The sequence below is a fragment of the Cygnus olor genome, chromosome 2, assembly GCF_009769625.2.
Source record: "Cygnus olor isolate bCygOlo1 chromosome 2, bCygOlo1.pri.v2, whole genome shotgun sequence".
NCBI classification, from domain to species: Eukaryota; Metazoa; Chordata; class Aves; order Anseriformes; family Anatidae; genus Cygnus; species Cygnus olor.
The window spans coordinates 105,183,288-105,198,711 of record NC_049170.1 but is presented as its reverse complement, the minus strand read 5'-3'; the positions used below and the strand labels follow the sequence as shown (position 1 = coordinate 105,198,711).

General features: G+C 40.9%; 2 protein-coding genes across 3 annotated transcripts in view; both read right to left on the bottom strand.

The window, feature by feature from the left end:
- SPIRE1 (spire type actin nucleation factor 1) overlaps positions 1 to 1,501 on the bottom strand; it is a 129,719-nt gene extending 128,218 nt beyond the window's left edge. Inside the window, exon 1 of the mRNA XM_040549962.1 lies at positions 932 to 1,501. Within this exon, the coding sequence (XP_040405896.1) occupies positions 932 to 1,274 (343 nt within the window). The 5' untranslated portion in view covers positions 1,275 to 1,501. The remainder of the gene's footprint in view (positions 1 to 931) is intronic.
- A 915-nt stretch (positions 1,502 to 2,416) lies between these two features.
- CEP76 (centrosomal protein 76) overlaps positions 2,417 to 15,424 on the bottom strand; it is a 14,378-nt gene continuing 1,370 nt past the window's right edge. For both annotated transcript variants that reach the window (XM_040549953.1, XM_040549954.1), the window contains exons 3-12: positions 15,328 to 15,409; positions 14,691 to 14,915; positions 13,248 to 13,433; positions 11,396 to 11,493; positions 10,606 to 10,734; positions 9,341 to 9,532; positions 6,288 to 6,454; positions 4,700 to 5,033; positions 3,232 to 3,449; positions 2,417 to 2,746 (exon numbers count right to left, since the gene is read on the bottom strand). In XM_040549953.1, the coding sequence (XP_040405887.1) occupies positions 2,608 to 2,746; positions 3,232 to 3,449; positions 4,700 to 5,033; positions 6,288 to 6,454; positions 9,341 to 9,532; positions 10,606 to 10,734; positions 11,396 to 11,493; positions 13,248 to 13,433; positions 14,691 to 14,915; positions 15,328 to 15,409 (1,770 nt within the window). In that variant the 3' untranslated portion in view covers positions 2,417 to 2,607. The remainder of the gene's footprint in view (positions 2,747 to 3,231; positions 3,450 to 4,699; positions 5,034 to 6,287; positions 6,455 to 9,340; positions 9,533 to 10,605; positions 10,735 to 11,395; positions 11,494 to 13,247; positions 13,434 to 14,690; positions 14,916 to 15,327; positions 15,410 to 15,424) is intronic.

The following is a 15,424-nucleotide window of genomic DNA, read 5'->3' as shown; positions in this document are numbered from 1 at the left end:
CACGTACATCCGCGTGTGCGTGCCAGAGCGCGGCCCGAACTTCACATTCGGATACACCCCGCAGGTCACCAAAAACATATCGTGAGAGGCAACAGAATAAGGCCACAAACAGCAAGGAAAAGGTAACAACAAAAAGAAACGCGTACTAAATCACTGCGTTTCCTACCGCTGACGTGAGAGAGAGGAAGAAGCCTGATCCCACCTCAAAACACCGCAACAAAAGCAGCACACAGAGTGCAATGCCCTGTTCTGCGTGTTTGTGTGGCACACAGACCCACTGGCTGGGAAAGCACTTCCCCGGCACCTCTGGGTGTCCGTCTGGCATTTTATTAACATTACAATCACCTTTTTTTTTTTTTTTTAAGTAAGAGGGCACATCAGACTGTATTCAAGTGGACATGGTTATTCGACTCACTGAAGTTGTGGGAGAAAGTTAGGGCCCCTCTTCCATTCATTTTTTATTATTTTTTGATATTTGCATGTACCGCCGGCCCCAAGCCGGCTCACCGCGCATCTCCAGGCAGGCGCCCTGCTGAAAGCCTTCACCAACTGGTAATACGCAGCACAACATCCACGTACCAGCTGCCAGGGGACCATTAACCCCACTTCGCGAATTCACCACAGTGCTCTGCTCCACACCGCCTGAAAACCCCTAAATTTCTGCCTTCCCAGGAAATTCAGCGACGCTAAATCTGGCTAGCCTGACAGCGGGGAAGGCCATCGATGCGCGATGACCGGCCCCATCCCTGTGCCAGCTGGGTTTAGGTTGAAAAACCCCTAAACCCCCAAACCCAGATAAACCCCCGCATCCCACATCCCCCCTTACAGAGCCACCAGCCGGGACCCCGGCCGAGCCGTGCCCGGCTTCCCAGGGTCCGGGTCCCGCGGACAAAGGCGGTGTAGGGGGGCTTTTGGGGGGCTCGCCCCTTACCTGCGGCGCTGTGGGGCGGCCGCCGGGGCTCGCCCCGCTCCATGCTGACGGCGCCGTCCCTCCAGACGCGGAGGTGCGCGGCCGCCCCCGGCCTGCCCGCGGGGGTCTCTCCGCGGCGGGCGCGGGCCCGCAGCCACCCGCAGCACTGGTAGCACACGGCCCACGCCTGCTCCTCGTTGATGGGCTGGTTGTACAGCCGCAGGATCTCCTCCAGCGACAGCGCCTCCGGTTGCCCTCCTCCTCCTCCTCCTGGTTCTCCTCCGCCGCCGTCCTCATCGTCGGCGGCGGCGGGGCGGGAGGCGCCGGGCTGCGGCTCTGCGCCGCGCTCCCCCGGCAGCGCCATGCCCTGCCTCGGCTCAGCGCCCAACGCTGCTGCTGCACCTCCTTGTGCTGCTGCTGCTGCTGCTTGTACTGCTGCTGCTGCTCCTTGTGCTGCTAGTACTGCTGCTGCTGCTCCCTGCGCCCATCCTCCCCGCCCCGCCAGTGCCGCCAGGCCGCCGGACAGCCCGGCCCAGGCAGGCGGGCGGGCACCGGGCGGCCGGCGGGAGGAGCGGCCCCGGCGCTGCCGCCGCCGCGGGGGGAACGGCTCCGAGCCGCGCAATGGCGGCCCCCGGCGCCCCGCCGCCGCAGCGCCCCCTGCCGCCCCCCGCCCCGGGACCCCGAGCGCACGGCAGCGCCCGCAGCGCCCCCTGCTGCACGAGGGGGCTCCCCTTCGGCGGTTCGCCTGTAATCGCAGGGAGCAGGGACTTCCCCCCCTTACACGCGCTGCTGCGAACTGGCGTTTTAGCCAAGGCCTTCAATTCAGCCATACCCAGCGTGCGCTGATCCAGCCCTTTGAATTATACTAGATACAGTGAGATCAATGCAGAGATTGTACTGTGTACAGTTTTAACGGTGGAAGCAACTCAATAGTTTCAATTTATTTAGCCTCAAAAGGAATGGCTAGAGTTGACATGGTAAAAAGGACTAGAGGCACGGACGGCCTGGTTGCCCTTCCTCACAGCATGAGGACCGAGAGACGCTCAGCAAAATCATCACCATGTTTAAGACAATCAAAACCACACGTGGGTAAGTACAGGTGAGAGTATCAAACTCTGACAAAATCATGGAGGGTTATTACATAGAACAACTACTACTGCAGAAGCGAGCTAAGTTTGAGTGTCAGAAACAGGAGAGTTATACAGAAATGAGCCCCTGCAGGTTTTTTTTCTCTCCTATCATCCATGACATGTTATTGTCAAGGAAAAGGTATGAGGTTGGACAGACTTTACCTAGGCCAGCACAGTTATTTACGTTTTGGTGTCCAACTCTTAATTTTGAAGGTAAAAAGAAAAAAATCCATAAATTATTACATTCATAGATTATAAACATTACCTATACCCAACTGAACCGTCTGTAGAAGCTCAACGTTGAAGCTATTGCTAGCTCCAAGATAGGCAGAAATAAATTTCCGTTGTGGAAAGGAAACATACAACATTCCTCTAAGTATTAAAGGTGCTTTTATTAAAATAAACTCTTTATAAATACAATTATCATCGTGTATACAATTCACTTCACACAATGCAGTATTCAAAATTGGTGGCATCTATACAAAATACAATATTAGTTTAATTGCATAATATGATATGCAGATACATTATTTTGCAGATCCAAAGAGGCATGCATGATTTTGTTTTTCAAAGGACAGAGCGGTATTTACAAGCAAACATGATCCAAACAGCACATGCAGATTCAGGGTATGTAAACACTCGTACACGAACTGCAAGTCGCACTTGGTCACCCCTGCAACAGATTATTTCTTCACAGAAAGGAGACCTGCGACAAAGAAGGAAAAACAAGAGTAACAAATATCACTAAGCTATTATTAAAGTTTTCAGTTATACACGTGCAATTATTTGAAACGTGATTAACAAATAACGAGCGTCCCAAGTCTGTCAACACAAATAATAATATTGTTTTATAGCGGAAGGGCTGCTGCCTTGGAGGAGAACAAGACCACTGCTGGTCACTTAGCAAGTCCAGAGAAATTAAATGCAGGGAGTGAAAACAACACACTCATTCTTTAATTTAATTCATCAGAAGTCTATCATCACTGGACTCATCCATTTAACACAAGAGCTCTGTACCCCATGCCCGATTCATTACGTGCATCATACATTCTTTATTCTGCCAGTTCTTATTAAAGGAAGTTCATTTCCTTTAAACTTAAGTCAGCATCAAAACAAACAAAAAAAACTGCAATTCATAATTACGTATTTCTACTTGGTTTTAACATATTTGTTACTTATACTTAGTCTTACCGAAGACACGTGGCAAATGCTCTCCTGGCATTTCTGTATACAAAATGGATAGGAAACCCTTTAAATGTGTGACCATCAGGTACTGCTCTTCGTACAGCATCTTGAAACTCTTCGTTTCCAGCAGAAACGCTCGTGGTACGTTCGAGCTCATAGGCTGCTAACGCTGGTGACAACAGATAGGATAGATGGTCATCCCAAACAGTAGAAAGGCCAAGATCCTGCGAGGCAAGTCACAACATGATGACAACCATGCAGAATGAATTTAAGGATATTAATCAGCTTGCATAATATACAGATTCAAATAAATTCATGACCAATCTTTAACTTGCAGTTCATGGAAGTGAATCCATAAAGCAGTAAGGTGTAGGTACTGATTCACACACCAAACCAGAAGAATCAAACACCACCAACAAAATATCAAACACTTATCAAGAAATTAAGTCAGACTCAACTAAAGCAAAACCAGCAGAGTTGAAACTGTATGTTTTAGCTACAGTATATTTGGAAGAAATTTAAGACTACAGTGCTGGTGTATAAGATAGGCAACAGAAATATGGGAAAGATCAACTAAGATTCACCTCACGTTTTTCTAACGTCTCCTGGAAATTCACTTCAAAAAAAAACAACGCACAAGTTCCCAAAACACAGATACGTATGTATGTGTACTTTCCTCCTACTATCCTATTATACATAACTATTGTTATGTAACAAATGCAAATAAGTAGAAAAATCTACCACTTTTGTTCAACACTGCACGAGATTCATTCTCTGAGAATTACTTGCAACCCTCAGGTTGAGCATTATGTGGTAAGAGATTAAAAAGCAAAGATTGCTAACATTGAAAAAAAAAAGAAACATCAGCTATCAGGAATTTAAAATACCATCTCCTTCATATCCAGCACAGGAAGAATAATTTCTGATATATTACGTCACGTAGAAATCTTGATAAAGGACAAAACTAACTTCTAAAAATACCTGCTAATTTTGTAAAGCACTCAGAGTAAGACTGAAAACTGAAAGCCTGCTTTTATCTAGGGAAGAGATATACATATAAAATTTAAAAAGTTAAAAATGTGATGGATACGTTCAGCCCACTGACAAACAGGATTTTTATCTTCTTAGCTCTTTTATAAACCACTCATAAGTAGTCTGCAGATGCCAGGAAGCCAAAAATCACAGACCAGGAAAGAGAGGGAAAGACAGGGTGGGGGGAATAAGCCCACAAACAACTGCAGCACTGCCACAGCAAACAGTTAGTACGATGTCTAAACTAGCCAAGTACAGTCATCCCAGATGTTCTTCAGTTATTTTAATTTTCACATCTTGCATTTCTGCAATGGGTGATGGAAAACGCATTGCAAAGGCACAACTATGCAAACTAACAAACAGCTATGCAAAACAAGCACACAACAAAAACATGCACCTTTACTACCTCAGCAGATCAGTGACAGTTTTTAAACAAGATTACCTTCCTGTGTTCCGAGACCAGTAATCTCAGCTGCAATTCTATCTCGTTGCTTGTTACTGCAGCATCTATTGCAGAAGCACACAAAGGAGGAAAAGGGGGAACTGAAGACGCTGCTCCAGGAGAACACACAGATTTTATTGCTTCTCCACTCATGGGCTTCCATTTAGACTCGTCATGCAGGTCAAACACGCAGACCTCCACAGCATCAGTGGGCTGACAATTTCCAAAGAACTTCTGATGGTTGAAGACACAACCTATTGTGCGATAGGGATACAATGGCTTGGGTTGTTCAACGAGCGGAGGGTCGTCAGGGTTGATAGGCCTGTGGATATACCTGACCAAAAACATTCAGTTTTTTTTATTAATGCACCTTACTTCACGTTTTTATTAATGCACCTTATTTCATGTCAAGGTAAAAATATGTAGATGAGACAGAAATAAGTCATTTCTCCTTTATATATAACTCAAGTTTGTTAATAAAATTTCCTCCCCAAAATAGCATTCAAATCAAGAATAATAATTTATTCTAATAATTAATTCTAATACAGAAAAGTAATTACACATTTTTGGAGGCGTAGCATACAATGCAATAATACATTACTTTTCTTCTTTATATGTAGGAAAATAAGCTGATTAATCAAGCAGATACTGAATAACAACTAAATTTTGCAACTACAAAAACATGCCCATACAGCTTCCACACTGTTCATCGCATTTTGGGAAGTACAGCTTAAAATGCTAATCATAACATACATAATCACTGGCAAAACATAATTGCTTATTTTCAACACTGGTTATTAACCAGCTCCTTTCACACAGCCAAAAGTTTTACATTCAAGTCTACGGTCCCACTGTACTTCTAACGACGCAACTTGAAGCTATATATTGCAAAAATTATGTTTCCAAAGGTATTTATTGTTTCAAACAGCACAAAGAAGTATAATGGTATGGATTATAGTGCTGAGTGTCATCGGTAAACAGGAAGTTCTTATCATTGAAGTTCTAAGCATTTTATTTTTTTTTTTTAATTTTGATATAAAAATTGGGACTGAGTACCACTTCATGCCCTTGAGCAACAGGACATGGAGAATGACAAAAAGGGAAAGAATTTTTAATAAACGGGTACCAGAAGCTTTAGAATACAGAACAACAACGTGCCCTTCTAAAATGACTCAAGTGAGAATTTCAGAGATTTCTTGCACAGAGATTTCTGCAGGGGAACAAAGTAGTGCAACACTGATTTCAAAGATGAACTAAGATTAAAAAAAAAAAAAAACACATACGGGCTCCTAACCAATCATATCAGATTTCATCTCTTTCTTCATAAATGAAGACAATCAGCTGCCCTAAGACACAAAACAGCTGAACTACTGAAAAGTATATTACAAACTGATGAAATACTTCACCTCACACTGAACCAGTTACTCTTCAAACAGCAGCAGAACACAAATTTGAAGACAAAAGCCTCCTAGACACTTAAATACTTAGTTACATGACAGGATGTAGAGACTAAAAAAATAAATAAATCCAAAGAACTACACAGATCTCAATACACCTTGTTCAGTTTTCTTACATTCTTTTAACTCACCTATGCCCCGTTAGGCTCTCCCAAAAGGTAATCGTTCCGTCGGTTCCACAAGTCATTACCCAAGTGTGGGGGACTCCTTTTGCTTTTGTTCCCACGCACACAAAGGCCTCCAATCCATATCCAAGAAGAAGGCTGCACAGAAGGTTAGCATGATCTTCACAGTCACCCTAGACAGTAAGCATTTGTAAGTTGGTTTGAGTATCAGGCACAGCTAAAACTATTAAAGAAAGAAAATCAATTATATTTCTCCAACTGTTATTTTCTAAGTCACATTTCCCTCCTATTTACGTAAAACATGTATCAAAAAGTCAGGATTTCAATTTTTTTTTTTTTTTTTTTAAAAAAAGGTACTTTTAGGCACAAAGTAAAGCAAGTTGTATGCTGTGCTTTCGATACTCTGCAAAATCACTACACAGCATGTTAAAGCTAGAAATAACATCTACAATTTCAATACCTTCCTCATTCTTTTAGGCAAGAGAAGCAAAGCTGGCCAAAATCATGAACTAGTTTAATTCTGCTAACTGTATAATGGGAAAACTAACCAGTACAAACTATACTGAAATCTCCAGGCTAATTTTACAAAAAAATCTTGTTATCCCATACCAGTAGCCGGTTAGAATTCTTTAGTTATCAAAGAAGCTTTCTTGTGGTAAAGTTTTAGCTTTCTGTAACAGAATAAATCATTTTTAAGTAGTTTCACTGCAGACTATTTTTATTTTAGATTCAAGTACAGTGTATGACTAACACTGGAAAACATCTCTTATAAGGATACCTTCAAGTAAAACAAAACCAGAACCTCTTAGTTTTGTCTTCACAGACCAATGTTCTGATTAAAAGCAAAAATGTATATAAGGCAAATACCCAAGACAGTATCAGAAATTATACAGTATTTTCATAGTTAGGAAATATGGTCACTGAATAAAATATAGATCTACTGTAATTTTACTTTACTTTTTTAATTTAATTAAGATCTCCCACAGATGTGACTATAGAAAAGCTGAAAGTCACATCAGCTGCATTTCCTTCCAACCAGAAAGTTTTCTTCATGAACTTACTGCTACCAATTTTAAATGTCTAATATTTTTTCCTCTTATGTTCTTCACAACTGTTAGCTGTAAAAGAAAAAGATTCCTCATGCAACAAAGCCCTTATAACACATGCACAGCATTCATGACATAAATAGCACAATCTTCCCCTATCATAATGTACAAAGCAAATATCCAAATAAGTAGATTTAAACCAAGTTTTTGTTGAACCTGTGTTAATTTAATAATGTATCATGGTTTTGGCTGGGATAGAGTTAATTTTGTTTGTAGAGGCTCACACAATGCTGTGTTTTGTATTTTTGATGACAATAGTGGTGATAACAGAGGGATGTTTCAGTTGCTGCAGAGCAGTGCTCACACAGAGCCAAGGACCTTCCTGCTTGTCATGTCCTGCCAGTGACCAGGCTGGGGGTGCACCAGGGGCTGGGGGGGGACACAGCCAGGACAGCTGGCCCAGGGGATGTCCCACACCGTGTGGGGTCATGCTCAGCAGTAACAGCTGGGGTAAAGGAGGAGGAAGGGGAGGACACCGGGAGTGATGGCGTTTGTCTTCCCAAGAAATCATTATGCGTGATGAGCCCTGCTTGGCTGGGAGTGGCTGAACACCTGCCTGACGGGAAGCAGTGAACAAACTCCATGCTCTGCTTTGCTTGTGCATGCAGCATTTGCTTTACTTATTAAACTGCCTTTACCTTTACCCACGAGTTCTTTCTTACCTTTCCAATTCTCTCTCCTATCCCACCTAGGGAGAGTGGGTGAGAAGCTGTGTGCTGCTTAGCTCACTACTAGGGTTAAAACACAATATAACGCCACACTGTTTTTCATAAGAGTAATAATGGTCCACCTGGTGTCTCAGGAGCTAAATTCTGCTATTTTCTGCAGAGCTTTCCACTATACTGCCTTAGAGAAAACCCTTTCTCTGTACCTCCAAGCACAACAGTCCTCAAACTCAGAAGTCACTATCATCACTTTCATCTGAAAGCCAGCAGGTAGCTCAGAGCTTGCCTTACAAGGCTGGTACTTACGTGTGATACAGTGTTATAGTCATAGGATGGTTTGGGTAGGGAGGGACCTTAAAGATCACCTGCTTCCAGCCCCCCTGCCATGGGCAGGGACACCTCCCACCAAACCAGGCTGCCCAAAGCCCCATCCAGCCTGGCCTTGAACACCTCCAGGGACGGGGCATCCACAGCTTCTCTGGGCAGCCTGTGCCAGTGCCTCACCACCCTCTGAGGGAAGGATTTATTCCAAATATCTCAGAGACAATAGCTAGTGCCTCTTCTGTGTGGTCTTTGAGACTGGTCTAAAAAAATGAGGTATAGCTCCTGCTGCAAAGAACAGCAGATTTTTTTAATTATAAATACATCAGTGAGACAGTTTTTGAATGCAGAAGTTTCTCAGTGGCAATGAAAAGCAGTGATCACTCGAAAGAGCTATTAAAAGGGAGCAGTAGTGCTTGTATTAATACATGAGAATTATAATCCAGAATGAGTCACAATTTATTTCATTTATGATAGTCATGTGATACAAACATTGGACTAGGCAGAAACTTACTGAAAAACCTTGTCTTGCAAAAACTGAATACAAAGACTTACCGTCAATATGTTTTAGCACATATATATACAAAATGTGTTTTTCAAAACAGACTTTTCCAATAATTCTAGGCTAATCCAGAAAGCAAAATAGCGGCCTACACACTAGTATCAATTCACTGCATAACCATATAGGATCTTAGAGCCAATGTAGCAACCTCATTGTCCAACAGACTTGAAAAATGTATTGGGAAATGGACCCCAACAATAGCAGTAGAGAAAGCAAGCCTGTTCCAGAGCCTGCTCATCTACTACTTAACACCTGTGTCTCTTTAAAAATACCTTAAATAAGCTATTTGCAACTGGGGATTCTCTGAAATGGACCGAATCCACCTTTCACAGCCTGTTTTAAATGACTAACCTCAGTCAGAACATACCAATGACAAGGTGTCATACACAGACTATTTGCACATACCTTGTTTCTACATATGAAAGCAAGAAGGGTGCACCACTGTTCCTGTTTGCCACCACCTCCTCCAATGACAGGAGCTCTTTCATAACCCAAGACACTGACAAACCGCGCTGCTTGCCTAGGTGTGTCTAGCAAGCGGCCTGCTCGAAGCGGTCTGATATACGAACACACTGGACGGTTTACTCCATTTTCATCCTTAACATATAAAAACAAACAGCACTGTTAAAACTTCCTGAAGTGCCTCCTGTTTCTCTTCACGGAAGTGACACCTCCCATTCTGGCTGTACCAGGTGTGTTCAGTAGCAGCATCACCTTCCAAACAAGGGTGTGGTGTTCCCAGCCCCACCAGCGGCTGCGAGCACCCACCCAGTCGCTCCCTCATTCCCCTGCAGCAGGACTGGGGAAGAGAAGGGGAAGGGTGCAAGTGAGAAAAACTCACGGGGGAATAATAGGAAAGAGGGGAGAGGTGCAAGTGATGTAAATATAGAGTACAGTTACTTGCCAGCAATGCAAATATCACAAGAGAGATCTTAGACCACTTTTTTTGCCATGGAATTTATTCTCTCCCAAATAATTGTAATTCAAAAATACTGAGACAGAAAAATTCTTCTAGAATTAAGACACAAGACCATTAATGAAATTAATTCAGAGACACATTACAGCTAGATTTTTCTACTGGCTCTGTCACTGGTAGGATATTCTAGACAGGGAAGAAGAATCTGCTGTCAATTTTCACATTGTCACCAAGCAAAAAAAAAAAAAAAAAAAAGCATGTAAAATATGCTTCTGCATTACATGTAAAAAGTGGGTAACAACTGAGTTATCACACAATTCTGTGAATCTCATTTGTGTTCCCACTGTTACTTGAAGACTGGCTGATCATCAGTCTGCTGGTAAGAGGTGGTGATTGCCCTCCCCATTTCTTTCTTTCTTTCATTCATTGTCTTTACTGACTTAAAGACTTACTGTCTTTATTGTCTTAAGCCTTTGACATTTGTGGTTATTCAGGAGAAGACTAAAGAGGCTTCATTACCTCCTGCATCAGGGTGCCTGGAGGACCCTTTCTTTCTGCATCATGGTACTAAGCTTCAGTAAACACACACAAGTTTAATCCTTACAAATTTCATTTTCAGCTTGCTAAACCACATGTAGCCCTGACTGGAACATAACCACATCATAAATCTATACAGATTCTACGTATATAAGCCTTAAAAATCTAAGAATAAAAAGATAAAGAACGGGTAAGCATATTTGTAAAATTTACAGACCTGTGCAAAAATCTTTACTAGCCTCGTGTTGTGTGTAGGCCTAATCTGAAGGTATTCTCTCCACCACTGTTTAGCATATACAAGAAACAATCGTTCTTTTTCTGCTGTCTTCTGACGTTCCAAAGTAAACTGCAGGTAAGAAAACAACCATAACAAATGACACACATACTAATTCCAAACAAGAACAAGAATGCAATCAATAAGTGTATTAACACCAAATCCTGTCTTATGTAAGATACAGCTTAGTATTTACATGGCATGCCACACCAATGCAAAAGAATAGTATTTTTAAATGAAAATCCAGTGAGTGAAAACCTCAATTTACATTTCTTGTTTGTAGGCTCAAGCTTGACTGAAGTAGTGTTCATCTTCAGTGATGCATGTCTGTACAGAAGGATTACTCAGCTTGTGAAGCGTGGAATAATATCTGCATGCGCCTTCAGGCCACCATTTACTGGCTTTTCAAGCAGAATAGCTGACTTGAAATTATTTTTTCAAATGGAAAAAGAGAGCAAGGAAACATGTACTGTCTGAAGAAACTTAAGTATTTCATCCTTATTTCTCTTCTTGAAGCCTTGATACAGATAATTAGAAAACTATATTTCAAATAAAGTAATGATCAGTATAAAGAAAATAGTTTTAAAAAGGCAATTATATTTAAATTGAGTGGAAAAAAATTACTATTGAACATTCAAAAACCCACAGCCCCCAGCACCCACATGAGTAATTTTATACTGAGCTTTTTCCCCCCCCATAAAAGAATAGGTCAGCCCTCCCAAAAATTACTTACTTGAGTATTAGTTATTTCTGGAGACAGCGTCTTACTAAGTTGAGGATACATTTCAAGTCTGATGTTCAAAACACCAACAGAAACCTTTGATTCTGTACCTTCGAACCAAAATACATTTCAATCAGTCCTTTCAAATTCCTTTTACTCAGACACATCAGTGAGGCAGGAACAAATAACTGTTTTAATTATATAATCACAAAAACAACTAAACATTTAAATACATAAAACATAAGCATCTTCTTTCATAGTTTAAACTCAAATAAGACTGAAAGGAAGGGTTACATGGCCAAAGAAGCAGACACCTAGATCCGAGATAATTATCCGTGGCTCTCTTTGCAGCCAATATCGGGACATACAGTGTGGTGAATGGTGTTCTGGAAGTGTCTAAAATAAGGCATCTATTTTGAGGCATCTAAAATTGATTAGAAGAGCCACACTGTAAGAGTGCCTATTCCTACTGACAACACAGGTAGCTCAAATTTAAGTAGTTAGAATAGGGTTAATTTCATTTCACTCAAGATATGGTTTATCATGAAGGACCCAGAATGCCATACAAATAATCATGTTTAAAATAATAATAATGCATAATGCTTCAAGTTTTGGACTCCATAACAGTGAGAAGAAATAAATTACAAGAGAGATACAGAATTAGATGCAGTATGAGCAACAGAAACCTCATGTAGTGGTTTGTCTATTTATCTGAGTTGCCGGCATGGTTTGATGTTCTTGATGAATTTTGTACGACGACTAGTCTTTAGAAGAGGATAAAAAGCACTTGATTAACTGGATTTGTACTTTATTACTTAGGAAAAAAGTTAATGAGAAGTAGGTTAGAATTCCTCCCATCACCCATACAAGAAACAAACAAGTTATTTTCATACATTTCAAAGGTTATTTGTTATAAATTAAAAAACTGTCTACCTGAGAGTCTAACCAAACCCATATTGCTTAGTCAAGTTTGCATTTTCAGAATAAAATAATGCTAACAAGCATATCAATAAACAAATAGATTTATGTTCACTGGATAAACCTGTGCACTAAATCATTCAAAAAGCAGGCAAAGGTGGTAAGAGTTAAGCATGACTTACACAGTATATCCTGTTTTCAAAATATTTTGAAGATATAGTTTACTCTCTTGAAACTAGCAAGAGCCTAGCTTAACTAACTAGTAGAGAAACTGTGATAATGCATACTCAAATGACTCAGCTGTAACTTGGCCAAGTTCTGGGATAACCTGCGTAGGAAGTCATGATACGTTGAGTACTGGATTTAGCCTTTATCCATTAAGTTGTATTATCCTAAATAATTAGGATGAAACACCCGGAACGGGGAGTGGTGACAAGTGACACACAAAGACAGACGTGTATACTGATAGCTAAGCACCTAAACAAGGCTGTTTATCCCTTCTATCAGAAAATGTCCTTCCAGCTATGTGACTACAAGGCAGCACAGCAGAGATTACTTTCTCTAGCAATTGCTAGTTTGCTAAGAACAGGACACAAGCTAGACTTTACTCTTCGGTGCATTGGCCTGACAGATTCCTGGAGATGCATTGGTTGATTTATGTTTGTTTGTTTTGATAATTTAGCCAGATTCTGCAGAACACCCATAGTGGGAATTCCCAGACATGAGGGCCATGATTACCCAGGACCTGGAACACTCATTTTTCATGTTTTCATAACACAAGAATCTGACCATTAGTCTCCTACATAAACATTTCCTAAGGATACCTTACAGTAATTTCCCAGCTGAACTAAGATTAAAGTACATCATAAATCCTGCTTTAAGCCTATAAGCAAATTTACTACACGACATTTTAAGTCATCATTATATGACTATTATTTATTCTTACCTACACCCAGGAGCTCAACAGCAATGTTTGTTATGCCGTTCTCTGCAGCTAGGACAGATCGCCACTCCAAGAAATAGGATGCTACTAGGGTTGTCTCACCAAACGTGTCTGTTTTGATCAGAACCAAGTGCACTGGATCACATATAGACAACATGGTGGTTGCATCCACCATTTTACTTCCGTCACCTGCCAGTATTAAACCAAGATAAAACAGCCACCATATTATTACCCCAAGTCCTCCTTAAAATTAAGAGAAGGATAGGCATTTATATTCGTTAAATATATTGCATATGCATTAACATTGCATTTTAAGAAAACCTTGCATCTAGAAGCATAAAGAACAATCCTATCTTAAACTCAGATTAGGACAGAGCTACAGACAGACTACAATCAATTTAGAGCGGGGATAAAAAGATTACTATATTTGACTACCCTAATGTAAATGGTTCAATTGTACAACAAATTAAAAATGGGATTAACGTTTAAGAAAATAAAAGATATTATTCTGAAAGTACCACTAAGTAAAAGCAATTGCAAATACTCTCTTAATAACTTCATGTCTATTTACTATACATCAGTATTTAGGAAACAACTTCCTCTGTAGGTGGGCATGACCCTATGCTGTAAATCGCTTTCTGTGCGGTAGAATTAACAAAGCCTGGTTTTCCCTGAATTTGTGGTATATTCACTCCATCCCCCACGTCCAACTGCACAAACTCCAGCTTTCTCTCTCTGCTCCCTGATATTCCGTGAGCCACCCTGAATTTCTATAGGATTCAGACAGCATCAACATGCTCTTCCTTCATCCCACTACCTTAAGTCTTCCCTATTTATTCCAGAAGTCTTCCCTTAACATTTAACTCCTACCACGTTCCCTGGCTACCAACAGCACAGGTAATGCAGGCTGCAGATGACTGCCTATTGTGCAGATGTCTGCCGCCCGGTAGGCAAACTGAATGCACAATAAAGTTTTTCCTTCCATATGGTGACAAATTTACATCTCTCTTCACAGAAGGGTTGAGGTTGGAAGGGACCTCTGGAGGTCATCTGGTCCAACTCCTCTGCTGAAGCAGGGCCACCTAATGCAGGTTGCCCAGGACCATGTCCAGGAAGCTTCTGAAGTACCTCCAGGGAGATACTGCCCCCTTCTTCACAAAGCTTGTGAAAATCACAGCCATTTTAGCATCTCTTACCATCCTTAAGATCACTATCTCACTATCAATTCTGGATAAAGTAACTTTTAAATTAGACCAACTTTAGAGTGGAAAAGAAGAATTAAGAATAGACAAAGATCTAGAAGTGGCAAAACCTAATACAGTTATCAATTTCCTTAGGAAAACATGATTAAGAAATAGGGAAAAAACACCAAATAATATCGAATATTTTTCAGAATAACTATAAAGCCTGGGAAAGCAAAAAAACACCACAGTATCAGGTCCTTACCTAGGCTATCCTTGTGTACTTCAAGTAAAAAGCCATCATTAAAGTCTGGCTCACAGGCGCAGGGAACAGGTTTAGAACGGAAGCGCTGATTTCGGAAATGTAAACACAGACTGAAAGTAGAACAGATTTGGCCAGGCAGAGGATCTGGTTCCTGAAGATGTTCCAGAAAAGCTTTCCCACCCAGAACCTGAAGGTAAAGATACCTTCGTGTTGGGTCAATGTTAGCTGTAAAGCATAGCAACAAAAATAAAGAGACTACAAAAACAGGCCTTAGGAAGCACGTTAAATATCAGCCACCTAACAGGAGAATAGAAATGTAAAACTTTTTCACAAACGAGTCCTTAGAAGAAAGTGATTTTAAAATACACAGAACCTATCTTAATGCAAAATAAGTGAAACTCTTACAAGTCAAGCTTAAAGTGACAGTAATATCTGCAGCTTACACGAACCGATATCTTTTAGATGAGCAGGAAAGACATTTATTTCTCCATAGTTTGGAGGGTTTAAATGAATCCAGTCCATACTGGATTACTAATTCCAAATTCAATAATCATACACTTCAAATTTCTTTCTAGACTATGATCTATGATCCAAAAAAAAACCACAACAAAAAACAAAGAATAAACAAGTAACATACTTTTTTTCAGAACTGGTGGTTCTCTAGCAACAAAATGTGTTGATGGTTTTGAAGCAGAAATCCTCTCCTTGTCATTCACATCCTGGAATCACAATTA